Source organism: Mus caroli, chromosome 13 (assembly GCF_900094665.2).
Source record: "Mus caroli chromosome 13, CAROLI_EIJ_v1.1, whole genome shotgun sequence".
Lineage (NCBI taxonomy): Eukaryota > Metazoa > Chordata > Mammalia > Rodentia > Muridae > Mus > Mus caroli.
Genome location: NC_034582.1, coordinates 48564739 through 48592117, shown reverse-complemented (window position 1 = coordinate 48592117; position 27379 = coordinate 48564739). Strand labels below are relative to the sequence as shown.

Sequence of the window (27379 nt, the reverse complement as noted above, 5' to 3'; positions counted from 1 at the left end):
AGAAAGAGATTTTTGATTCATTGTTTCTTTTTCCCCTCCTCTTTTCCCAGACAGACTTACAATGGGTGCTCAAGAGATTGGTTGGGTGACAAATGAGGAGGGGAAAGTCGTCTTACAAAAGAAGAATGGAGCGTTATAAATAAGAGACACCATGGCCTTTTGGCAACAAAGATATACTCTAACCCTTTGAAAACTATCTGATGGTTGAGTATCATAATGAAAAAAAAATAACTAAAACATGAATTGGAGACTCAACCCAATCGGTGTGGTACAGAAGGAGGAGGCAAGGGAACTGAGGCACAGTGTAAACTTGGGAAACAAATAAGATGAGATAAACTGGGAAGATTGAAAGTCTTTTACTAGCTATTTTGAAACAGAAGAACAAAAGGTAAAGAATGTCTAAGATATATTAAGAGTAATTCAGCAAAGCTGAAGAAAGTTGCATATCTTCTCACCATGAAAGTTCAAGCAGGACACATTACAAAAAATATAAATGATGTTTTAAATTGAATAAAGGATTTTACTAGAGATTCCTTCAGCGACAATGTACAGGAAAAGATTATCCATGTCATTATCGAGTTATGGAAATGCAAACATAGACATGACCCACCACGTACAGTCCACCACGATGCCTGCCACCGGTAGGAGACTCAACACAATGTCAGAAAGCAATGTCTGTTAGCACACGGATGTGTACTGTGGATGCATGCTGGAGTATTCTAAGAACTCACTTAAGAGATGTCAGTGAGTATTCAACAAACTACAAACTATTTGATGAAGTGTTTAAACATACGGTTTTCGACTTATTTCTGTCCACAGTAGTTATATAGGTTTAGTTGTCAAAAGCAGGATTTCAATTAGTGGATGGAATGTATATATATTAAATCTGAGAAGAAGCATGTGGCAAATGTAACACATGTCCACCTCAAATGCAGATGGGGGGTGGTGGGGGGAGATGCAAAATGGCCCGGTAACTTAAAAAAAAGTTTGCATTTCATTAAAATGCAAATACCGATATAACACTGGAACCAGTGGTTTTACTTCTAGAACATTTGTAATGAATGGAGCTTTCAAGTCAAGTTGACAAAGAGTGCACTTGTGGTCAATGTACATTGTCTACGGCAGTGGACTTAGAATCACCTAGGACACAGCGCACCACATACATAGGTGGGCATGTATAAGAGGGTATTTCCACAGGTGTTTATGTGAGACAGGACGAGCCACCATGAGTGTTGGCAACAGCATTCTGTGGGCTAGGATCCTGAACTGAATAGAAAGAGACAAAGGAGAAAGCAGCTTTCATCTCTGCCTCCCCACTGTGAGCACAATGTTATCAGCCACTTCACACCATTGCTGCCTTGCTCTCCCCTCCACTTGGAGTGTATCCCTTCAAACTGTGAGCCAAGATAAGCCCGCCTCTCCTCAAACTGCTTCTGCCAGGTACTTGGGCACAGCAAGTTGATAGTAATTAGCATATCTACTGAGGGAGAAATACCATTGTACTAAGACGTAATAAATAGTATGGTTATCTCGGTAATAAGGTGTTTGCCTATTGATGTGAGTCTGACTCAGTCTCTGGCACTGGAGAGTGTGGGTCTCCCACTCTCATGGATCATCTGCCCATTCAGTCAGCAGGGGCTGTAGGAGTAGAGATGTTGAGCACGGAGGTTGAAAGCCCTGTGAGAACATGTGTGGGTATGTACATGAATGTCCACACCTGGACTGGTTGTCAGGAGGCAGATAACTTCACTGGGGGTGATTGAAGGCTTATAAGGTTTGGGGGCACTAAGAGCAGGATGAACAAAGGTCACTGGCTGGGGGCTTAGGGTACCTGGAAGGCCTCATTAGCATGGGGAAGCCTTTATCAGAAATCTCAGAGCCGGGCATGGTGGCACAGGCCTTTAATCCCAGCACTCGGGAGGCAGAGGCAGGCAGATTTCTGAGTTCGAGGCCAGCCTGGTCAACAAAGTGAGTTTCAGGACAGCCAGGGCTACACAGAGAAACCCTGTCTCGAAAAACCAAAAAAAAAAAAAAAAAAAAAAAAAGAAACTCAGGTGCTGGGTTTGTAGGTGTTAGGTTTTGTTAGGAGAAAGGAAATTGATCCTATAAATTAATTGAGGCCACCTGACATTCCTCAGGTAGAGGCGAGTGTTGGGGGCTTAGAGTACCTCAGAGAAGGAGAAACTCTGCTAAGGAAGGGAGTCCTCCATCAAGCACCAAGCTCTGGAAGGCTTTCTGACCAATGATAGACTTTGACCTTAGTTAGCAGTTTCCCACAGGAGAAGACAAAGACAGACAGCCCACACAGCTGTATGAATATTCACATTTGTGGATCACCAAGATGGCTTAGCAGATAAGCCTAAAGACCAACAATAAATCCTTGGGGTCCACATAGTAGGAGAAAACAGACAAACATGCACACACACACACACACACACACACACACACACACACACGGGCATACAGGCACATGAGTACGCATGCACGAGAAGGGGGATATTTTAAAAATTCAAAACATATAGTGGGATGTGGTTCAATTTGGTTGGTAGGTAGAGCATCAGTTGCTTACCATTCACAAAGGCCTGGGTTTCATCCAGGCAGGTGGGTTTCAGCACTGAAGAGACAGAGGTAGAAAGTACAGGGATCTAAGGTCATCCTTGGTTACATGGGGAATTTGAGGCTATGTGACAACCTGGGCTCTGTGAGACCCTGCTTAGAAACAAATAAACAAACAAAAAACTCAATATTACACATAATAGCAAAGTGGTAAAAGCTATCTACATTCCCATAAACATAAGACCAAGGAAAGAAAACACAGTGGCGCACACATAAGGAGCTCAGCCTTTACAAACACGGAGTCCTGTTATATACTCTAGTATAGTATATAGTATAGTTGTCTAAGTGTAATAAGACAGTTACAAGACAAAGATACTACATGGTCCCATGTATGAGATAGCAAACTAAATTATTAAGAAAATAAAGCAGGGTGGTGGCTGCCTGGGGCCAAGAATAGGAAGGGGACTCTCTGGGGCCTCTACTCTCATGGTCTGCTCACCTCCCAAAGCCTCAAGCTCCTAACGCTACCTAGCCTCCTCCACTCTCTCCCCACAGACAAGTTCATAAAGCTAGGAAATTGAACTTCCATAATTCAAGAAACTAGAAAGTCCAGTTTGGTGGTAGGACCTGGTGAGAGCCATTCTACTTGTGTCACAACCTGCCAGAGGCTATCGCGTGACAAGTGAAGACACGGGGCAGAACAAAGCCACACTGTGGTGGCTAATCTGCTCACGTACCAACAGTGGTAATCCATTTATGAGTACTGGGCCTTCATGCAAAAGACTGTGGCAAAGGCCCCGCCTCTTAATACCTTAACAATCTCAATTAAATTTCAACGTGAGTGTTGGAGGGGGAATATTCAAATGACAGCATCATTGTTCTAAATTCGTGTTTTCAACAATAAGAGCTTCAGGGGATACAAATGTTTACTCTCCTGCATATCAAACGGAAGCCTGGCATCTCAAAAATGGAGCAGCCAAAACAGAGATAATCCAACTGGAGAATGGAGAAAAGACACAGATAGACTTTTCACCAGAGGTTTACTTGGTGGCTGGGGTGAGGACTTGGTGGCTTAGGGCACTCGATGCTTCTGCAGAGGAGGCAGGTTGAATTCCCAGTACCTACACAGCAGCTTATAGCCTGATGGAACTTCATTTGCAGGGAGTTTGACACCCTCTTCTGGATTCCACATGGTCCATGCACAAGTGGTACACATACACACATACAGGCAATCCACTTGTACACATAATAAATCTTAGTAGAAAGAAGAGGAGGAGGAGGAGGAAGAAAGGAAGGAAGGAAGGAAGGAAGGAAGGAAGGAAGGAAGGAAGGAAGAAGAACAACAACAAGAGAAAAAACAATAGCTTTATTTGATGTCAAGTAAACATTATGAGGAAGTTTCAGTGTCACTATCTAACTAAAAACTAACAGATTTAACCAAAATGAGATATAAACACACACTTGTAAGAGTGGTTAAAACTTCTTAAAAGGGATAAATCCTGGCAAGGGTAGAGAGAAATTGACTATGGTTTCTAACTACAAAACTGGTAGAGTCATTTGGGAAATAAATTGGATATTTGTTTGGGTATGTACAGATGTGTGTGTGTGTGTGTGTGTGTGTGTGTAGACCTGAGGACAGTCTTAGATGTCCTTCTTCAAGAGCCATGTACCTTCTTTTTTGAGACAGGGGCTGTCTCTGGCCAGAAATTCAAGTGGTCTAAGGTAGCTGGCCCAGAGAAGCCCAGGGATTTCTTTTCTCCACCCCAAAGTAACAGGTGCTGGGGATGGAGCTCTGACCCTCTTTACTGACTGAACTCTCTCTCTCCAGACTCAGTTTACTTCTTCCCCCATGCCCTTTAAAAAGTAAAATGGCTGTGTCAATGGCAGTTCAGGACAAGTCTCAGGAAATGCAAATCGGTGTGCAGATAACATTTGTTATCTAAATGTTTGTAGCAGCCTTTGACCGTACTTCACCTGGAGAATAACCAGACATACACTAAATACTATTCCTTGACTCCCCTCTCTGAGGATCAAACTTCGACAATACTGTGACTATTTTTTTTTATAATGCTGCATGACTGGATTGTGTGTTACTTAAAAGGGAAGGCTATGTTTCATGTTTTATTTTTATTTATTATTATTATTATTGGTTTTGTTGAGGCAGGGTTTCTCTGTGTAGCCCTGGCTGTCCTGGAACTCACTTTGTAGACCAGGCTGGCCTTGAACTCAGAAATCTGCCTGCCTCTGCCTCCCAAGTGCTGGGATTAAAGGTGTGCGCCGCCACCACCTAGCTCATGTTTTATTTATTTATTTTTTTACTTTGTATTTGTTTGTGTTTTGAAACAGGTTCTCACTGTGTAGCCCTGGCTGGTTTGGAGTTGGCCATGTGGAGCAGGTTAGCCTAGACAGAACTTAGGAGACCCTCCTCCTTTTGCCTCCCAAATAGGATTTAAGGCCTGTACCTCCACGCCCGGCCTAATTTCGTTCATCTTAATAACTCTGGGCCCAGACGACTGCCCAGGACAAGGACCAAGAGCTAATTCTCCCAGCACAAAGTCCACGGCGTGTCGGTATACAAGTCTCAGGGATTCTGTCTTGAGCCGGGTCCAAGCACATCACACCCGAACGAGCACACCCGAACAAACACACCCGAACAAACACACCCGAACGAGGAGGCCCCGCCCCACTTCCGGCAGTCCTCCCCCCCCCCCGCTTCATTGCGTCACTAGCCCGCGCCGCGCACTATTTGACACGGTGCGACCCGCCTGCCGGAAGTCGGCTGTCTGACCATGGCGACAGTGGCGGAGCAGTGGGTGCTGGTGGAGATGGTGCAGGCGCTGTACGAGGTGCGTTCGCCACCGGAGCCTCCCGTGAGTCCGCGGGCGGAGGCCTAGCGACCTGCGTCCCGGATCCGCAGTGCTTTGTGTTCCCCGGGAGCGCAGCGGTCGGGGTCTTGGCTGTACCTGCCTCCTGGAGCCCGGCAGGGTCTTGGGAAAGCAGCTCCTGGGAGGGGTGCCGAGGACTCGCAAGTCCTCAGAACCACAGTTGGAACTGATGGCGAGACCGGGTCGGTGGGAGTGGGAGGTCTTAGGTGTGAGAAATGCCTTCTCATCTATTGTAAACTTTACCCAGGGTCCGGAGAGAGAAGTTTAAGTTTAGAAAAGCAGAGTAATTGGGAAATGACGAATATGGAGTAGCCTATCCTTTGCCCACAATTTCTATGCTATAAGCATTTAACTTTTTGAAAGATTTTTTTTTTTAAAAAAAACGGTTGAAGGTCTTGAGTGGTTTTATTCAGCTATACAAGACAATATGAAATCCAGAAGCCGGTCTTGGGAGAAGGCTGATTTGACAACTGAACTATCTTGCTGTATCCTATAGGACATATTTGTGTCATCTCTCTCAGGGACTGTTCATTACAGAACTCGCTAATGCCGCGTGTAGCAAAGAATTTGTAATTGCATTTTAATGTAAAGGTCGTTGGCCAAATATGACTAGTGGGTTTGTATTGGACCACATAGATCCAAAACTTGGAGATCAGACTGTGAGCAAGCCGATTGATCACAGTGCAAAGAGAAGTCACCTTCATTGAAAGTGAATTTCAGTTCTCTTGCTAACATTCCTAAGGTTGCTGCTTAGTAGGACCAGTAATGATAATGCTCCATCATAAGAGCTACCTGAAATTTCCTTATGAAGAATATTCGAGAGAGAGCACACTTGATTTTCCTATTCTGTACTGAGGTTCAGTATTAAGCTAGCTATAGCTACTAAGTTACTCAAATTGACATTTTTGTTTAAAAAAAGGTGAGTAATTTTTTGTTGTACAGTGTGACTTCTTACTCCCCAAAAGGGGCCAACACAGACTTGGGAGAATTCTTGGTGCATCGAATTTCCTGAGGAGAGAGAGAAACAAAAACAAACAAACAAACAAAGATTAAAAACAAAACAAAGCAAAACAAAACCCAGTGCAGCTCCTGATGGTCATTTGAGTAATCCCTAGACAGGTAGCTTTTTATCTAAGGGTAATTTCTTCGTGGGGTTGCCTTTTGGTGGGGTTGAGCAGATGTTTGCCTGCAGTCATCCAGTTACTGAAAAAAAAAATCAAGATTATTTGGAGTTATTCCTAAATTAATTTTAAGAGGGGTCAGCAAAAATTTTAAGTCATACTAAAGAGAGATTTCTGTTCTTGTTCTCAGTTTTGATGTCACTATGTATCCCCGAAAAGTAAAGATCTTTGTATTCGAGTCTGTGTGTGATCTATTTAGTTTTAGCGGTATTTTCACGTTGACTTGAAAGTTTGTCTGTGAGTCTGTCAGCAGTTTTCCAGTCTCCATAATCTGGGTATGTTTTTGTTCGTTTGTTTGTTTGTTTGTTTTAATTATGGTGAAATAACATCATTCATGATTCATTGTTAATCTGTTTTTGTATTTAAGTTTGTAAGTACGCATCTGCATTTCAAGATAAAATCTTGCTGAGTAGCCTGGGTTCTCTGTGAATGCCAAATGCCCCCGGAATTTCAGGCATACCCCACCATGCCTGACTTTTAAATGCCTGAGCTTGCGGGTATGGTGGCTCATTCCTTCGGTCTAGCACTCCTGATCTACAGAGTGAGTTTCAGGCCAGCCATGACTACATAGTGAGACCTGTCTCAAAAACAAAACAAAACAAAACAAACAAAGGCCTGGATTTGTATTTTGTTTCCTTTGTTGCTGTTTGTTTGAGATAGGGTCCAACTATGGAGGCCATCTTGGCCTTAAACTCAAAGATCTGCCTTCATGTGCTTCCCAAGTGCTGGGATTAAAGTGATATACCATTAAAGGGATGTACTGTCACACACAGCCTAACATGGTTGTTTTAAATGATTTTTCTGGTAATGACCCACTGGAATAGAGTATGTAGCACTGACTGACTGATGGGTTATTGGTGTGTCTAGATTCTTCTATGTAAACTCAGCCAAGCCTCTATCCTGAAAATAGGTAGAAAACAAGATACTAGAACAGCTAAGAGACCATCTCAGCAGTAAAGAGCACTTACAGCTCCATCAGAGGATCTGGATTCAATTCTCAGGACCCACATGGTGGCTCACAGCTGTTTGTAACCAGTTCCAGGAGTTCTGGTGTCTGCAGGTATCAGGCACCCATGAGGTATACAGACAGACAGAATACCATACACATAAAAATATATTAATAACTTCAAATGAAAGTAAAGCTATCTTTGTGCCTCTCAGCATGGAACAGGTTGGCATTCTTTGAACAACTTATAGAACAGAGAACTGAGTTCCTTTAGGCATTTGTTACTGCTACCCACCCACATTCCACACTGCACTGTCTATAAGATTTAAGGAGATTGAGCCTGGCGTGGTGGCGCACACCTTTAATCCCAGCACTTGGGAGGCAGAGGCAGGCGAATTTCTGAGTTCGAGGCCAGCCTGGTCTAGAGAGTGAGTTCCAGGACAGCCAGGGCTACACAGAGAAACCCTGTCTCGAAAAAACCAAACAAACAAACAAAAGATAGAAAAGAAATTATTTTTCTTGTTTGTTTTGTGTCTCTCTCTAACAGCCTTGGCAGTTCTGGAACTTGCTTGTAGAGTAGGCTGGTTTCAAACTCAGAGATTTAAGGAGATTTAGCTGGGTACAGGAAATACAGTGAGGTATGCAAAACTCTGCAACTTAGGGAAGCTGGTTTCCATATGACTTAGTTAACTTATCTGTGGGTGGGCTGTGGTGGCAGATGGTGTGTTCAGGTGTGTACAGTTCTCTTATAGTCACTTCCTGCCCATCAAAGTTTGAAGTATCTGAAAGATAAGAGAGTGTTGTTTTAAGTGTTGTGACTGTAAGGCAGGTCTCAGTCTTTTCCCTTTCTGTTAATGGGAGCTTTTAAAGCTGACAGTGTTGGGGTTTTTATGTGCTGGAGTGATTGCCTGTTACATGGGAAAGGCTTGAGAGCCATTGAGGAAGCCCTGGCTGTGAGGTTTGTGTAGTAAGAATGTGAAGGTCAGGCGAGGCAGCACTGTGGTGGGCTCCATTTCTCATCAGACTTTGAAACAGCTTCTTTGGTCTCTTTACGTTGTCTTGCTCTTCTCCCTCACAGGCTCCAGCATACCATCTTATTTTTGAAACAGCTTCTTTGGTCTCTTTACGTTGTCTTGCTCTTCTCCCTCACAGGCTCCAGCATACCATCTTATTTTGGAAGGAATCCTGATACTTTGGATAATCAGACTCGTTTTCTCTAAAACTTACAAGTTGCAGGAGCGTTCTGATCTTACAGCCAAGGTAAGAAATGAAGCTTGTTTCACTCAAGGGTGCTACATCTAAGAAGGACTCAAACTGGACCCTGTAGTGTGTCAAAATGCTTCATGAAGGGAGAGCTGGGGGTACGAAGTGTCAGAGTAGACGTGTGAGCTACAAGGAGGAGACAGCAGCCTGCTCAGATGGTTTGAGGATCACATGCGCAGCTGCTGTACTTCAGTGTCTACACACAGGCTGGGAGTTGTCCCTGTGTCTTCAGGAAGGAGGTTCAGGGTTGGAAATAGTCTTACCTACGGACATCTGAAGTGGAATGTTGATACGTTATGTTTGCCAGGGAAGAGGAGATCCTGAGCACAGAATTAAGATTTTAAGTTGTCATGTTACCCAAAAACTGCATGGAAAAGAGGTTTGAGCTGTAGTGGGGGAAGGTGAGGGAGGTAAGTACGCTGAGCCCAGGGAGGGTGGCTGAGCCCAGGGAAGGTGGCGGAGAGGTTGAATGTGGCTGTGTTACAATGTTGCAGTAATGCTGGGCTGCACTCTAACACCAGTTCTTCTGCAGGAGAAGGAAGAACTGATTGAAGAGTGGCAGCCAGAGCCCCTCGTCCCTCCAGTCTCCAAGAACCACCCTGCTCTCAACTACAACATCGTGTCTGGGTAACTATCTGCTCAAGCCCGGGAAATGTGTGGCGTCCCTTGTTAGCTGAAGACATTTCTTTGAGTCACCACTGTAGTTTTCAAAATTTTCAAGGGATAGCCCAGGAATCTTTTTTTTTTTTTTTTTTTTTTTTGGTTTTTCGAGACAGGGTTTCTCTTTATAGCTCTGGCTGTCCTGGCGCTCACTCTCTAGACCAGGCTGGCCTCGAACTCAGAAATCCGCCTGCCTCTGCCTCCCGAGTGCTGGGATTAAAGGCGTGCGCCACCACGCCCGGCTCGGCCCAGGAATCTTTTAAACTCTAATTTGGGCTTATCTTTTTGTTTTTCTTTAAAAAGCAAATCTCTCTTCCCCTAACTTGCACTCTTGCTTCTTGATTCCCCCTTGTTCTGAGTCTTTAGTTTACAACTGGTGGTAGAACTAAGTACTGGCTATAAATACACCCGTACTCGCTGTCCCCAGGACCACAGCATTCTCTGTCAGGTCAGGTCCTTGGTACCTGTTAGGGACAGGTAGTCCAGAGCAGGGAGGGACAGCAGCATGCTGTGGGCCTCTACTGTGTCGGCACCTAGGGTGCCTGCAGCAGGGGCCCTGACGCTGTGTGCCTCAGCTTTGTTCCTCCCTTCCCTGCTAATTCTGACTCTGGCTCTGTTGCCATTAAAGAGGCCAATGCTGTGCGACTATGTTCTCTTTCTCTTGCACATCATCCTTGGCTTACATGTCAGTTCTCTCAGGCAGTCCACAGTTCATGTGCATCTTTCTCCGGGACTCTTCATCTCTGTTCACTCATGTTAGCCAGGAGGGTGTTCTTTACTTTTTTCTAGAAACTTGTCCTTCCCCAGTCCTGCTGCTCAGAGACTCCTTGTAATCTTATCTGATGGCTAGAAAATTTGATCTCTCTCCTATATTGGCCTCTTTCTCTCTTCCTTCCTCTCTTTCCTTACCCTCTCTCTGTTCTTAGAGAGCTAAATGGGAGGCAGGTACACACATCCAGTGTGCACATATGCAAATGTTTGCAGGTCCGTGGTCCAGTGCCTTTCTCTGCCTCTCTTTACCATATTCCCTCAAGACAGTACCTCACTGAGTATACAGCTGTCATTGGTTTCTGGCTAGGCTGCCTGATCTAGTGATCCTCCTGCCTGCACAAAACTCTGCTCTGGGGTTATAGGCACCCTCTGTTCTAGGCCTCACTTAAATTTTCTCCTTTGTGTAATTCGAGGATAGACAGGCAGAATCTGGAACGTGTCTCATGTTTATCTTAAAATTGTGTTTATTTCACACATGTACACTCTGCTGACCTTCACTGCCTGTAAATTTTTCCACAATTTTTATTAAAGTCAAGAGCATTACTTGCATTGTTTACAAAAGCAAGGCCTGGGGACATAGGAGTTCCAGCTATTCAGGCTGAATCAGATGGATCTCAAGTTCAAGCCCTACCTGAGCTATAGAGTGAATTTAAAACAGCCCGTCTCCAAAACAAAAAATTTAAATGATGATAAATGGGCTGGGGTTGTAGCTCAGTGGTAGGGAATTAGAGGAGACAACACATTAGGTAGTTTTAAATGTTTTAGTTTTAGTGTGTGTGTGCACACGCGGGCGCATGCACGCGTGTATGTGTGAAAGAGAGAGACAGAGAATATGCAAACGTGTGTGTATGTGTGGGTGCCTGTGGCGGCCATAAGAGATTGTTTGGAGCTGCTCAGTATGGACACTAGGATCCAAGCTCTGGTCTTCACCATAGAGCCACAAGTCCATCACTGCTAAGCCGTCTCTCCAGCCTAACCCATGGAGGTTGACTTGTTTTTGTGGTACTAATTTGGAACCCAGGCCTTGTGTGTGCCAGTTGAACTAAGACCCTGTCTGAATTGATGTTCTCACTGATGCACTGAGTCTTACTGCAGTTGATGGGACTCCTGTTTGCTTTAGTTCTGAGATGACATGAAAGTGCCACTTTAGATTTCTCTTTTTTAAAAAACCTGCCTTACTGAGCTATCTACAGAGCACAGAATTGATTCTTTTAAAATCTCAGTTAAAGATGAATAGGCAGTTTTCATTGTGTTAATGCAGGTATGCCACTATCACCAGTATCTGAATTCTGGAGCATTTCATCTCTCTCCACCTCCCTCCCTGCTCCCAGGCCCTGACAATGTTTATCTACCCTCTCTACTGACTAAGCATTTGGTATGAAAGGTATTCTGGGTTTTTTGTATGGAAGAAGTCATGCAAAGTGTGACATTAGGCTTAGTGCCTTTGGGGCCATCTTTGCTATAGCAGCTATCAGTGTGTCCACCCCTCTTTTCTGTGTCTTCTGTCATTTTTAAAGTGTCTTTTACGTTTCATAAAGTCTGGAAGTCACCTTTGTATATGGTTTCTCAACTTAGACAATAGAAAAACTGATCTATGACCTGATAGCTTGTGGGTCACATGCTTTACCAAGTCTGAGCAGATGCACAGTTGTCAGCATGCCAGCTCACCAGTGGTCTCTGCCTTTCTGCCCCAGTGCTGAGCCCAGTGTTAACCTTCCTATGAGGGAAAGAACTTCCCACCTCTTTCTAAACGCATTGAACCCTGCGTGGACTTCCCACTTCAATGTCATTACTGAAGTTTGTGAGATTTCCTTGGAAACTGTAATAGAATTTTCATTTAAGCAATACTTTCAGATGAATGTCATACCTTCCTTAATATTTTTCTTAGTATTGCACATTTTATTACACATTGCATATGCTTTCCACATTGGTTCCAGTAGTTTTACTCCAGTCTGGAGTCCGTGTGTGATGTGACCCAAGCCTTGCAGGTGATAGTGTGACTGCTCTTGCTCTTGTAGCTGACTTCTGCACACAGTCCCACTATACACATGGTAACATTTTGTGATAAGCTGAGCAGTAAGAAAATAAACAGCTTTGGTTTCTGTTCTTAGAGAATGCCTTCATTGTCTTCCTTGTTGCCTACGTATTTTCCATATATAGTGTCTTATCTGTGTGAATATCTCCTGATCTTGGTTTAAGAGTTTAGATATCGATGCTGAACTTTGTCCAGTGTATTTCCATTTCTGTGTTTTTAAAATTGAGTAGTCACACTTGGGATTTGCCTTTTTGCATTTTTAAGATGCACTAATCTAATGTTTACTTTTCTTTAGTAACAATCCTGCCCTTTTTTCTGATACCTTAGAAGCAAGCATTCAGAATTGTGTAGATCTTGAAATACACAGTACTTGCTTCTTCCTTAAGAGAGAGAGCACTGTGCGTGGCCTGGGACAGTCTCTGCTTGCACTACTCACTGGGAAAGGCGCAGCTCTATGGCCTCCTCTCTGCTCAGGATGGCCCTGCCCCGTGAGACTCGTTGCTCTGGAGCTTTAGAGGTTGGAGATGAGGGACCCATCCTTTGTAAGTTCTGTCTAGCTGTAGCCTGTGCTTTTAATGTGTGCTGGAAAAAGAGTTGGACAGTTTTAAGCAGAATTTTTATTGTTTTAAATATGTGTGTATACAAAGACTCGTGTGTGTTCAAGAGTGTGTGAGAGTGCATGTGTGACTGCTCGTATGCCTGTGGAGGTCAGAGGACAACTTTGAGGAGTGAGTTTGAGAGATTGAACTCAGGTCATCAGGCTTTGTGTAAGCACCTTGAACACTGAGCTATCTCACCAGCCGTAATACTTGCTGTTGATACCTTGATACCTGAGCATTCTCAACTTTTTACTTGGATTTTCTTTAAGGTTTTTTTTTTTTAACACTGCTTTCCTTGAACTATCTTTTTAGTGGTTTCTGACTCATTGCCTTGATTGGGGAAGTATGTTCCTTTGTGAAAGATTCTTGTGTCCTTGCTGAGTTTGGCTTTGTGTCTTTTACTCATTGACTATCATGATACACAGTGTTGCTGGGCGTGGTGGCACACAGCTGTAGTCACTCATAACACTTGGAAGGCTGGAGCAGGAGGGTCAGGAGCTCAAGGGTGGTCTGGGCTATATAATAAGTTTGAGACCATCTTGACTACAAAGTCAGGCCCTACTCCAAATAAAAAAGAAAATGCCATGTTTCATAGTACTAGGTATTATGACATGTGTCTTTTAGAAATTTTATAATAAAGTAAACATTTGCTTTATTTCAGGTGTCTTATATCCATTGCATTCATTGGTGCTCAATTATTTCATCTCAGATACTTTGTGTCTGCTCAACTGACAAGTGGAAGAGAGTAGACAGGACTCCCTCCCTCCCTCTCTCCCTCCTTCCGTCCACTGCCACATGTCTCTGTTTTGTTTTCTCCCCCACTCTCTGCTTTCTGGTCATTGCCCTTTTGACTTTTTTCCTACTCTGTGTCCCTTTGTGCTTTTTTATATTTTTGTGAGTTTTTTTTCTTTTGTTTTGTTTTCTTAATACAGGGTCTCTCTATGTAGCCCTGGCTAGCCTAGAAATCACTATGTAGACCAGGCTAACCTCCAGTTCACAGAATTCCTGCCACTTCCTCCCAATGCTGAGTCTTTGTCCATTTTATATGATCTGATACATGTCTGTGAATTGGTTTCAGATTGTCTCTTTTCTAGCTTTTCAGAATTGTGTACCTCTTTCCTTCTGAGTTGCCAGATCTGCTTAAACATAAATAAATATTGTCCCTGAGTGCAGTGTGCCAGTTCTCTCTGGCTCGCCATAAACACAGCCAAGCAGCAGTGCAGCAGAAGCCACAGCTCTGGGCACAGTCCTTTGCCTCACTCGGACAGGAGCTGGATAGCATCGTTGCGTTGTGTTCGTTGGTGTTGCATTGCGTTGTGTCCTTTACGTCAGCTAAGGGTTTGGTGTTTGTCTTCCCGAGAGCCTGCCTCCCACCTCAGCTGTGCCCCCATCTGGCTCTCAGATAGCCTGCTACTGTGAGAAGGGATGAGGGGACCTTTCAAGGATCATTAACTCAGAGTGAGGTATTCTTCAGTGGGCTGCTAAAGATAACATTGTAAAACACTTTTAAGATCATAACTCATTTTGCCTATTCTTGCCTTTGATCTTGATCATTTTATATTTCTTCCATCATTGTTTTATTAATAGTTTTAGACATTTTATTTAACTACTTCCTCCTTTTAAGTTTTAGAATTCAAAGATTTATCATTCATCTATCTCCTTTTTTAAAAACAGATTTTACATTTATTCTTAATTTACTCTTGTGAATATTTGCCTGAGTGTATGTATGTGTTTGGTGTGTATATGCACCACATGTACACAGTGCCCATAAGGGCTGGAAGACGGGGACTAGAATAGAAGCAGTGGGAACAACCCATCTTTGCTGAGAACCAAGCCCTAGTCATCCACTTGTCTTTCCCACAATCCCCCACTTTTTCTGTGTTAAGTTGTAAGGGAGCATATTAAAGAACAGAGCTAATGGAAAGGTGTCTGAATTTTAACTTACCATTCTCTGACTTACCAGAAGGCACAAAGGAAAGGGGTGGAAAGCAAATAGGGAAGGCTGGCACCACAGCCGTGCTGTCCCATGCCCAGGTGGGTGCTGAAGTAAACCTCTCCCCATCTTTTCCCCAGCCCTCCAACCCACAACATCGTGGTGAATGGAAAAGAGTGTGTCAACTTTGCCTCCTTTAACTTCCTTGGGCTGCTGGCCAACCCTCGAGTTAAGGTGAGTAACATGGAATGCCGAAGTGACTGAACACACTGCTAGCCAGAGAAATGACATGAAAGACCCGGGGGTTGTCAGAGGGGGACAGCGTTTCACAGTACTGTGTCTGACAGAATCAAATCTGGACTTGGACCATGCAGAAGGCTCTGGTGGGCTTGGTGTGGGTGACAGTCAGAGAACCTAGGACACCAGAGCTGGGTAGAAGTCTGAGAACATCCTAGAAGTTGCCCCAGCTCCTGTTAGGATCAGGACTAGCAGTCATCCTCCAGGAAAGCCTGGCGGCCAGTGGGCTTTCAGAAGTAGGCAAATGGCACCTCACCCTTCCTTCAGTCTTGGTCTGTTATTAAACCCTGGTAGCGTTGCTGTAGTTACAAGAAGGAAGGGAAAGTGAGAGCAGGGAGGAGGAGCCATGTCGGGCCAAGAATAGGGAGGGTGGTCTGCACTGTGTACAGGAAGTCATTGAATATTTGCTTCCATACAGGCCGCAGCTTTTTCATCTTTAAAGAAGTACGGAGTGGGTACCTGTGGTCCTCGAGGGTTCTATGGCACATTTGGTAAGTGCATTTTGTCAGACTCCGTCGAGGAGTCTTAGAAGTAGTCTTAAGTGTCAAATTGCCTATGTGCACTTTTCATTTAGTTGTGTTTGGGAGCCCGGGTGGGACATAGCAGCAGAGCCGTAAGAGCCAGAGGATGTGCAGTAGGCTCTACTTCCCCAGCGCATGGTGCTAGGAACAGGCTTTCAGTTGTGTATGGCTATTGGATGAAAGGGCCAATTTCTGGGGCTCCATGTCCCATGTGCCATGGTGCTGCAAAAGGGCAGGCACTGTTGTGCGTTCCCGCAGGACAGGCAGCATTGCACCTCCCTTTCCCACCACCCACTGTCAAGAAGTAACAGCAGGCCACATCTGATCCAGAGGCAGGGCTGGCAGAGAGCCCTGGGCAGCAAGTACCATGGAGAAAGTGGGAACACATTGGCTAGGTTGTGGCTGTAGCTCTTCTCTTTGTATGATGAGGGTGGAGGTCACCAGTGTCTGTGTGTGAGCTCCTGCTCACATGGCAGGGTCAGAGGCCTGAGCTCAGGCCAGTCCCACTGCCGGGCAGTATGGGAGACGAGTCTAAGGCTGGCAGAGGGCTCGCTTGGTTCTCACTGGCAGGGAATTGTTTCTTTGGTGTAGGACTAGAAAACAGGAAGGCTCCTTTTTACCGGGGTGGTAGGCTGTCACCTGGTTTACAAGGCTCACTCTCTGTGAGTTTGCCAGCATAAAGACACTGCTTTCTCCTCTTCTCCTCCTCCCCCCTCTTCCCCTTCCTCTTCTTCCTTCTCTTCCCTCTTCCTCCTTCCTCCTCCTCTTCCTCCTCCCTCCTCCTCTTCCTCCCCTTCCTCCTCATCCTTCTCCTCTTCTCCTTCCCTTCCTCCCTCCTTCCCTCCCTCCCTCTCTCCCTTCCTTCCTTCCTTCCTTCCTTCCTTCCTTCCTTCCTTCCTTCCTTCCTTTCTTTCTCCCTCCCTCTTCCTTTCTTCTTCTTTGCCTGTTTGGATTAAAGGTGTGCTTGCACCTTTAGTCCACCGCCACCACCCTAGCCCAGAAACTGCTTTCTTCCAAGTCTCTTTTGTCATGTGGCCTTGATTGCTGCTTAGGAGTTAATCTGGGAAGACAGATAAGGTACATTGCTATATCAGAAGAAGGATTTCCCAGAGCTGTGAAAGTGTGGTTAGAGCACCCTGTTCTCCCTGGTGACACTCACACACTAGATGTGCTCACTTAGTGCTCCTCACTGAGAACCCAGTAGGAGCTTCAGACTTTAGGCCTTAACCTACCTGACCCTCTTACGGAAGCCTTCACCACACCCTTAAAACAGCCATTTCTTGTTAGCTCTGCTGTGGGCTTCTCTTAGGCACACACAGTTGATGTCCATATGTGTGCATTTTTCCCATTTTTGCAAAAATAAAACTGTTTTGCATGTTCTGAGTCCTAATTTTTCTTTGCTTTTTCAATTTTTTTTTAATTTAAACAGTTTTGTATAGTATATTTTGATTATGTTCCCTCCCCCAACTCCTCCTAGATCCCACCCAACTTCAGTTCATTTTCTCTCAAAAAAGATGAAAAGGAAGACAAAAAAAAAAAAAAGAAAAATGCGTAAACAAAGCAAAGCAAATAAAGCCCACCCCATTCCCCCAAAACAGTCTGATTTGTGTTTCCCAACTACACCTGGGCATAAAACCCCACGCTGGAGTGTAGGTGCTATACAAGTGACATGCCACTGGGGACAGTGGCTTTTTTATTTTTTATTTATTTTATTTTTATTTTTTGCCAAACAGGTGTCAATTACAAATAGCTTCCATAAATGGGGTGGGCTGTAATTTTTGTTGGTATGGATGTGTTTGGGTTTTTGTGACTCTAGGGTAAAGCCACACACAGCCTGTGTGTTCTGGGTATATGCTTGTCCTCTGAGCTGTACCCCAGCTCCACAAATGAGTATATTGTAAGTTTAAACGGCCACCAGAGGCATATAGTGAATATACAGGTTTAGAGATACTTGGAGAGGACTTTTTATAGATCAGTCACTCCCCCTGTCTTTGCCTGAAGGCTCATTTGAGCAGGGCTACAGGCTCATGTAAGGACCCTCTTCTTTATACTTGTTAGGTTTGCTTGAACTCTGTAGCTCAGGACTTAGCATTTCTTTCCCTAACCACAAAGGTTGCCTTTAATTTGACCTTCTTCCCTCCTTTGTGTACATTTGGACATCTGTTTTCATAGTTCACTCCCTCTTTTAGGTCTTCTCTTACCTTGTAGACAATGAACATAAACTCCTTATAGGGAAGTAACTGTCCTTGTTAAAGCATCCTCGCAGGCCTGTGAGATGATGGCTCAGCAGGAAAGGGAAGAGAGAACTCACTCTCTTACGTCATCCTCTGATCCTGACACATGCACACTTGTACACGTGCATGCATGCAAAATAAGTGTTTTGTTTTGTTTTTAATTCTTTTTGCCCATTTTCTGCAACAGAAAGGCTGTAGAGCAATGACCGAGGAAAAGTTTATGTAAAATGTGGGTAATGTGGCCCTTCTCCCAGAAGCCTGGCTGAGAGAACTGAACATTGAGTTCTTACAATGGTCAGCACACAACATGCATGTCATGTGTCGATGCCACACAGCAAATCTACTCATTTGTACTGCTGATACGTGTTGTTAACAGTGGTTTAAACGTAGCTATAGAGTCATGATTGGAATGCCTCCCACACACTTCTGTATGGTTTGCACTGAGAGCCTTCTCCCCCCCACGGTGCTTAGACCTGTGTGTTCAGGAGGGTGTGATAGTGCCTGTTGGTTCCAGCATTTCTCTGTTTGCCTCCTGTGCCGCCCTCTGCTGCCTTGGGAGTGGTCTAGTGCAGGTGATCCTCCCTGGCTTGTGGATCTTACTCTGAGTCGAAAGACATCACTGTATAGCAGTGAACCTCCTGTGGTGGTCTTCAAAATGCCTGCTCATTGTGAGAGTAGTCATCTGGGCTGCCGCTGAGGGCCAAGAACTCGTGTTCTTCAGACTCCTAGATCAACCGCTGCTTTTTTTCTGGTCTTAAGGTCATGGTTTTTAGGTGTGGGGAGCACCTCTGGCACATAGCTGCTGCTCAGAGCATGTCAGTAAGAGTCGCAGGATCCAGACATTCATCGTGACATGCATAAGTACTGTTAGGAAGTGTGTGCACGTGTCTGTTGATTTTGCATAAGTACTGTTGGTGTGTGCACGTGTCTGTTTATCTTGAGTCAGGTTCTTACTAAGCTTCCGGGATGGCCTTGACTTGGGATCTCCCTTACCTCAGCCTCCCAGGTAGCCAAGCTAACATCTCCTATATCTCAGGAGTTCCAAATTCCACTTATTTGCTTATGTGTGGGAAGGGCGTGTGCCACAGCTCCTGTGGTGGTAGAAGCCAGTTTGCCAGACTTAGTTCTGCCCCTCCACCATGCAGGTAGGCTCTGGGAACCAAATTCAGATCATCAAGCCTGGTAGTAAGTGTCTTTACCTGCTAAGCCATTTCAGTGGCCAGGGAATTTTTTTGTTTTTTTGGTTTTTTTTAGAATAGAATTTATTAACTGGGTCATGGTGGCACATGTCTTTAATCCCAGTGGTACAGAGGCAGGGGCAGGAGGATCTCTGAGTTCTGGGCTAACCTGGTTTACAGGATAGCCAGGCTACACAGAAAAACCCTGTCTCAAACCACCACTACCAACCACACACAAAAAAAGAATAGTATTTATATAAACATAGAAAGTTCTCAATAGAAAATGTCATAAATTGAATTTGAACTATTGTGAAGTTAGTTGTTTCCTAGGCTTTCCTTTGGAAACCAACCAACAGGGTATGCTGTTTCTTCATTGTAAATGAAGCCAGACAAGTGGCCTACAGCAAATAAATGTTAACTACTGTGAAGTCACATAACTTCATTAAAAGATAAGGGATAACCGGACTTTTCTTTTTTTGAGGTAAAACCTTTTCTCTTAGATATTAGTTTAGTTGAACAGTCTTTCAGGGCTGGGTACTGTTCTGAGTGTTTATTGACGTTAACTTGTGTGTCCTCCCAGTGGCCCTTTGAGGAAGATGTGACTGTTACATGCTTGTCAGAGGAGATATTGTGAGGCATGGAAAAGATTCGGACTTGTGTGGCTGTACACCCAATGATGGGTGCCCAGTCTGAACCTAGAAGCCTGGCTGCAGCCTGAACTCTGGAATATCTCAGTGGTCAGGCCTCCTGTCTCAGGCTCCGGTGAGGTTTGACAAAGGACTGGAGGATCTCAAAGCATCGGTGGCTTTAGGGAGTGTGGAGCACAGACCTCCTAGTACTGGCCTCATCTCTGCTGATTGAAGTTATAAAATGTAGCTTTTGAGTTGTACTCCATGTGTAGTTGGAGCCTCACTGGCCTGGGTGGATGTACACAGAAGACAGGGCTGTCAGCAGTCAGCGAACAGCACCTGGTAGTTTTCCTGCTGCCCCCTCCCTTGGATGGGAGTGTGTTCACTCACAAGCCAACACCAAGAGGAACGAGTTCTGCACTTGCCCATGTTGACCCATCACAGAACCTGCTCTGCAAGACTGACGCCATCCAAAACCTATGTTGTTAGATAGAAGGAAAGGCCACAGCTTCTGAAACTTTGAGGATTAGACAAGTTGTCGATTTCTCTCTCTGATTCTCCAGCCCAGCATGCTGCAGCTAGCTGTATGTGTGTGGCCATCAGTGAGCCAGTGGTGAACATGCTCTCATTCGTCTGAATGTATGTGGGTTTTGTAGCACACAGTGATGAGCATGGTCTGACACAGTTTCTATCACTGGGGGCCTTCCTCTAAGGCCCTGGGACAAGCCCTGGTATGTACAGCTTCTCGGCCCCATCTCTCACCAGTGACAGGAGTCTGGAGACCTGAGGGGCCCTTTCAGTGTTAGTAACAGTGTTGTATCTGCTTCTGAAGTGACAGACTGCATAGCATCTGAAATGGAGTTCTCAAACAGGAACAGTTCCCCATGGCCCGGTAGCCTGGACTAACCCCTCCAGCCGAATGCTGAAGGTTATGGTAGACTCCCAGGCAGAGGCAGGGTTGTAGTTGAAGGGGGTCTTTTGTCTGGACCTCAGCAGCACAGGCTATGATGCTCCAGACCCGAGCAGAGAATGGAAAAAAGGTGTGCCCAGACTGATCTGTGCATAGCAACTTGGGGAGGAAGCGGCTATAAAGTTCTTGTTGCTTTCTTCTTTCTGGCCATTTTACCTGAAGCCTTTTCCTGGTGACATTTCTCTGGGTAGCCACATGCCTTAGGCTCTGTCTGTGTTAATGTCATAGATCTAGGACTTGCTGAAGAACTTAGTCGTATGGAAGCCACATTTACGTAATGTTGAGGAAGGTTTATCTGTGATTTGACGGTGGCCATTGGCAGTGTATTCCTTCCAGTAAGGGCATGCTGTTCCTTACAGTGAGGTAGCCCAAAGACAGTGTGGCCAGTGAGTGTGGACGAGGCTGCTGTGCCACTGCTTGCTTGCTTGAAATGAGATCTGCTGTGTTTTCAAAACTCTAGGACCTTTTAGAGAATCTAGCTGATCTGGGATCTGCCATTGCCACTCCCTACAATCCCTTGAAGAAGCCTTGCCCTTGCCATTACTTAGAGTCTCCTCGGTTGACACACCCTGACTCCTTCCTCCCCTGCTTTGGAATCTGCCTCTACTCCCCTGCCTCCTCCTGCCTTCTTAGTGGTGAGGATCAGATCCGGTACCCCGCCCTAAGCTGGAAGTCCTCCCTGCACAGAGCGGGTGGTGAAGCTCTCTGCTCCTTGAGGCACAAGCATGCACTGGGTAAAGGAGTGTTTATGAGTCAGAGCTCCCTCAGAATGCCTCATTTTTAAGGGGCTTTGATGCTCTAAGACTGAGCCAGTTGGTGGTGAGCTGTCTCAGAGACTGATACCCTTCCTCCTGGACGTGAATTAACAGCTCAGACTGCATTGAAAGACTACAAGGAACCATGATTTTAGGGTGACTAAATATGTCAGCTCACGATTAAAATTTATCTGATATACCAGCACCCCTTTTTCCCACTTTTATTGAAAATATATTTTTTTTCTCATATAATATATCCTGATTATGGTTTCCACTCCCATCCAGATCAACTTCCTTTCTGTCTGTCTGTCATTAGATAACAAACAGGTTTCTGAGGGATACTAATAAAATAAGATGAAACAAAAACTAACACATTGGGGCTGGTGAGATGGCTCCGTGGGTAAGAGCACCCGACTGCTCTTCTGCAGGGAAGGTCCGAAGTTCAAATCCCAGCAACCACATGGTAGCTCACAACCATCAATAATGAGATCTGACTCCCTCTTCTGGAGTGTCTGAAGACAGCTACAGTGTACTTACATAGAATAAATAATAAATAAATCCTAAAAAAAAAAAAAAAAAAACCAACAAAAAAAACTAACACATTGGAGTTGGGCAAGACAAACAGTAGGAAAAGTGCCCAAGAGACGGCACAAGAATCAGAGACTCTACCTCTCTGTGATGTCTGCTTGTGGGTTGTATTAATGAGGGTTCTCTAGAGTAACAGATCTTATAGAGTGGGGCAGGGGAGAAAGCACACGGATTGTGAAGATTTATTGGGATGACTTACAAGCTAATCCAAGAATGGCTGGCTGTGAGATGAAAATCCAAAATCCAGTAATTTCTCAATCCATAAGGCTGGATTTCTTGGCTAGTCTTCATTTCAGTATCTGCTGGAATCCCAAAGAAATAGTTTCCAATGCCAGTGAAGGAATGAAATATATGTGCTAGCAAGACTGGGGCAAGCAGATCATGAACAGCACCTTCCTTCTTCCATGGACTTCTATAGGCTTCTAGTAGGTGTGGCCCAGGTTCAAGGTGCATCTTCTTCCTGCCTCAGAGATCCAGACTAGAAGTCTCCCACCTCAAACCAAGCTAAAATAATCTCTCACAGATGTGCACTCCATTTTTGGATTCCAGTTCATTCCAGATGTAGTCAAGTTGACAGCAAGAACAGCTAACACATGGGTCTCTATTTGTTCCCATCTGCTATAGGAGGAAGCTTCTTTGATGATAGCTGAGTAAGATATTGATCAATAAGTATGGTGCTTGGTCCTTCAAGCAGTGTTGTGTATGGAAGGAGCCTTAAGTCAAATCAAGTATTGGCTGGTTGTTCCCACCAACTTTGTGCTACCATCTTACATGCAGGACAGCATTGCAGATTAGAGGGTCGTGACTGGCATGGTGGTTACATTTTCTTTTGGTACCATGCAAGAGTACATTTGTTCCTGTGTGTGCCAAAGATGCTAGAATATAGGAATGAAGGCTCTATGTCGACACCAGCTAGACTTCTTCATGTTCAGTGAGTTGTGTGTTAGCATCAGTCATGGAGCCTTACATCAGTTTGTGGAGAATAGCCTATAGTCTTAGCAACAGCCTGGGTTGTTTGGGATTCCCATGGGATCCTTTTGGCCAACAACTCCATTAAATGTAACCCAGTCCTGGTACTGGCAGCTTCATTTGGTAACAAGAGATGGCCAGCTGGAGCTCTGTTCCTCCCCACATTGTTTAGAGATTTCATTTGGATTGCCTTCATATACGTATACATCTTAGAAAGCTTCTACTGCATACAGTTGTCATACTACCCCTCAAATGGCCCTTATTTAGCTATTTGTCCCTGTGTTCCCTCCCTCACGCTCTTACTTGCTCCTCCTGTTCCCATCCATCCATAACTATCTATTCTATCTATTCTATTCTATTTCCCTTTCCTATGCCCCTTAGTCCCTTACTTTATACCTACCCTCTGTGGTTCTGTGGACTTACACCAGCATTCTTAAGCTGTGTGTACACGAGGACCTGGTTTCTGTTGGTGCTGTGAATTTGACTTTCCCCAGTGTACACTTGCTGCACCTGAGTGCTAACCTGAGCTGTTGGAGAAGAGTTCTAGCATGTCTCTGTGCAGAGTAGGTCAAGGGGAGATGAAGTGGGTTAGGTAAGTAAGGCCGATATGTGTGTGGGATCCTGGAGGCAGAGCTGAGGAGGTAAAGCTGTCCTGCTCCATGGTCTGCCACTGCTCCGTTCCCAGTGGGGGCAGTTGGTAATACCTGGCTTAGGGAGGTAGGGAGCTGCTTTCAGTTCACGGTCTCACAAGAACTTTGAGACCAAAGCTATCTTAATCTTCTAAGATGGCGGGGGGAGGTTGTTTTTGGTTTTTTATTCCATTTTGGGCTCTGTAGGTAAGCTTACTTGCTGCCAAACAAGTGTTTGATTCCCCAGAGCTAAAATACTAGATGGAGACGGTGAATTCTCACAAGTTGTCCTCTGGCCACCACACATGGACTATGACACACACGCGCACGTGTGCAAGTAAATATGTATTTTTAAAATTCCATTTTGTTTGTAAGGTGAAAGGGGCAGTAATTAAATGACTATGTACTTTTTATCATTTGTTAGTAAATGAAAAAGAATTACAAGACAGTTTAACTGTTTTCACTTTTGTCTTAAAATAGATGTCCACCTGGATTTAGAAGAGCGCCTGGCAAAGTTTATGAAGACCGAAGAAGCCATCATTTACTCGTACGGCTTCTCTACCATAGCCAGTGCCATTCCTGCGTACTCTAAGAGAGGGGACATCATCTTTGTGTAAGCGCTCTCACCCGCACTCCTGACCACATTCCGTCAGAAACTGCACAGCGCTGGCAGCCAGGGTCAGCAGGTCTTACAAGCTGAAAGGAAGAAGGAATCTTCTCGGGTTCTTGGTTTTGTTTTGCTTGTTTTCCCGGTCAAGACCCTCCCCCATGAGATGCTGGACAGTGCAGGGCTCACGCTCCTGGCACTGTGATTGCTTTTGCTGATGTCCAAATGAGGCATGCCGTCTCCGTCCCGTCAGCTCTGTGGCCCTGCCATGCGCTGAGTCATGGTCACAGCCTCACATTGCTTACTGTGCCTGGAAAGGTCACATGCTCCTCATCACCCATCCTTCCTGGTCTCCAGGTCTCTGTTGAGCTTGCCTCAGTGCTCATTAAGGATAGGAGCTGAGGCGGGGCAGGGGCTCCGTGCTTAAGCGCTGGCTGCTGTTGCAGAGGACCTAGCATGGTTCTCGGCATCCATATTCACCAGACATCTGTCTGCAACTCCAATTCCAGGATCTCTGATACCCTCTCCTGGTTCCTTGGATATAGGCACATGTCATGTACGTACGTATGATCAGACAGTCACTCATACAGATAAAATAAAAATAAATATTTTTTAAAGGAATATCAGGGCCACCAGGTAGGGATACCCCTGACTGCTACGGCAAGTCTGCAGACTCGGGCATGTCTCCTGAGTGCATGGGGTGCTGTTTACTGCAAGGGGAAAGCTGCTGGCCTTGCAGCTGGCATCAACGGTTGCTAGCATCTGTCATTGAGGTTTACAAAACTGTCTTTCACTATAGAAAGCTGTTTTCAATGACTGCAACTTACACATCATAAACATAAGGACAGGAAGGAAATGAAGATAAGCTAGTAAGGAGATGCTCTCTCGCACCCCCCTCCCATTTCCATGTGTGCATGTGTATGTGGAAGCCCAGGGTTGGTGTTTGGACTCAGCCAGCAGTGTTCTCCCTCACTCAGGGCAACCTGAGCTCCCTGAAGGCTAGTCTGGTTAGCTCATTTGCTCAGGGCGCTCTTCTCCTCACAGGGGGCATTTACCCAGGTTCTGAGAAGCCAGGCTCCGGTCCTCACACTTGTAAGCAAGCACTCTAGCTGCTGCGCCATCTCCGATCCTTAAGTACACTTCTGGGGATACAGTTTATATCTTTCCTTGCTGACTATCTTAACCTACTAAAATATTATCGTTTCAGGGGGGTTGTTCCCATTTTTTGGTTTATACTCATTGTTTACAGTATTGGCCTCTCTGTGCATATGCAGAACTATTTCCTTGAGAACTCTTTCAAGTGTTCTGGGTGGAGATAGACTCTTCCTGCCATTGGTTTGCTGGAAATACCTCTCCTCACCTTCACCTTTGTTAAATCTGACTGATGACGGCCTTCAATCTTCCTGTCCCTTTGTGTGTGCAGCCGTCCTTTCGGGAAGTTTTCTACCCTGTTGGCATTCTCGTATCCTTTTCTACCCCCATTGGCCTAGATACTTGATTTTTAATGCTGCCCCAAAGCTCCTGTGAGCCATCTTCACCATTTGCGAATGGCCTGTCCTGAGCTCAGGGACTCTCCCGTGTCTGACCTCTGTGGTGCTGACACCTCTCGCCACACTTTCTTTTCCTGCTCAGTGTGCTCTTTTAGCTCTTCACAGTCCGTGTTTCTTCCTGTCAGTTCCTGTTAGAACACTGAGAAGTTTATCCGTGCTTCCTCTGAGCTCCTTGGGTTTTCTGAGAACGCTGTTGTGAGTTCCGTGAGTGCTCTCCGTCACTGATTACTGTGTAGTCAGCTTCTGCTACCTTATTTTGGCATAGTGAGGATTTACTTTTTAAGATTTCTATTTAACGTGTGGGCGTGTTGTCTGCATGTATATATGTTCACACCATGTGTGTTCAGTGCCTACCATGCGAGTGTAGTGTCCACAAAGGTCAGGAGAGGATGTCAGATCTCCTAGAGCTGGAACTAAGTATGGTCCCCTAGGCATCGTGTGCTGTTGAGAATTGAACCCAGGTCCTCTGCAGAGCAGCAGTGCTTGTCACAGCTGAGCCAGCTTTCCCACCCCAAGGTCTTAGTGATTGAAAGCTCGTGATGGTGTGAAACTTCTGGGCAATCAAGAATTGTGACTTGTCTTTCACGCTGGTTTAATTAGCATGCCCAAGATGAGGTTTACTAGAAGTGATCTGTTGTATTGCCGCTCTTTGAACACTAGAGGGCAATCCAAGCCCAAGTTCCTGTCAAATTCATAGATGGTGCCTGTGTAGGGATGAATCTGAAGTACCTAGAAAGGTTGGTAAGTTTTCACAAGCCCCAGCCATAGGCCCAGGAAGCTTGTTCTGGGTGTCACCGGCATACAGACAGGCACTACAGAATTCTGTTCAACATGGCATAATCATTGTGCATAGATTTACTCTGCTTCCTGGGCCATACTTATACTGGCAACACTGCCAAACTATGTAATGCCACAGGCCCTAAACCCACACATCACTGGTGACACGCCAGAGCACACCTACCAGAGTAGTCTGGACTGACTAAGGCAGAAATGGACTTGTGACCCATGACCAGTGCAACTGGCATGGGTGATCCTGTCTCTTACGGAAGTTTCTTACACCAAGGCATCCTCTGTTACCAGGGTGTTATCCTCAGACCTGAGGCAGAGAGTCAGTGGAATATGTGCCTTCTCAGTGTTACACTCTGAAGTCAGGTCTCTGCTTTTCTTATTGTACCTCCCTGAATGGAGTCTTGGACCACAGTAATGGATGAAGGCGATCCCTTGGCCACCTAGACAGGTGCTAAATGACTGAAAACAAGTTGAACTGTGCATGCATTTGAAGCTTCGTATGCCTGCAGAGGATGCACTGTAGCCCTGTGGTTCTTTTGAGCTCACCTGTTTGGGGTTTGCCCGCCATCTTTAACCTGTGGGTTAAGTTGCTTTTGTATTAGGGTTATAGCCAGCTTCTTTGTGTCATTCTGCGGTCCCTTCTGTGACTGCTGACGTGGATGCCAGTTCCCTTGTCATAGCTCCCTGGAGCTCTCTTCTCTTCTTCCCCTCAGCTGTTTCTCCCTGGCAGTGACTCGTTTCAATTATGTCTTCCTGGTTACTGATCCCTTCCCTCTGCTCCTTGGCTATTTCTTTTTCAGAGTTCCATCTCTGCAGGATTTCCTCTGTAACTTC

The 27379-nt window shown here is 45.2% G+C and overlaps 1 protein-coding gene across 2 annotated transcripts in view; it reads left to right on the top strand.

Annotated features, from left to right (window-relative positions):
• Positions 1 to 5297: 5297 nt before the first annotated feature.
• Sptlc1 (serine palmitoyltransferase long chain base subunit 1) overlaps positions 5298 to 27379 on the top strand; it is a 44689-nt gene continuing 22607 nt past the window's right edge. Inside the window, exons 1-6 of one of the 2 annotated variants that reach the window (XM_021180084.1) lie at positions 5298 to 5402; positions 8721 to 8828; positions 9364 to 9458; positions 14970 to 15063; positions 15545 to 15617; positions 24080 to 24212. In XM_021180084.1, coding sequence (XP_021035743.1) covers positions 5346 to 5402; positions 8721 to 8828; positions 9364 to 9458; positions 14970 to 15063; positions 15545 to 15617; positions 24080 to 24212 — 560 coding nt within the window. In that variant the 5' untranslated portion in view covers positions 5298 to 5345. Of the gene's footprint in view, positions 5427 to 8720; positions 8829 to 9363; positions 9459 to 14969; positions 15064 to 15544; positions 15618 to 24079; positions 24213 to 27379 lie in introns of both variants that reach the window. The other variant, XM_029468443.1, reaches the window with a different exon arrangement.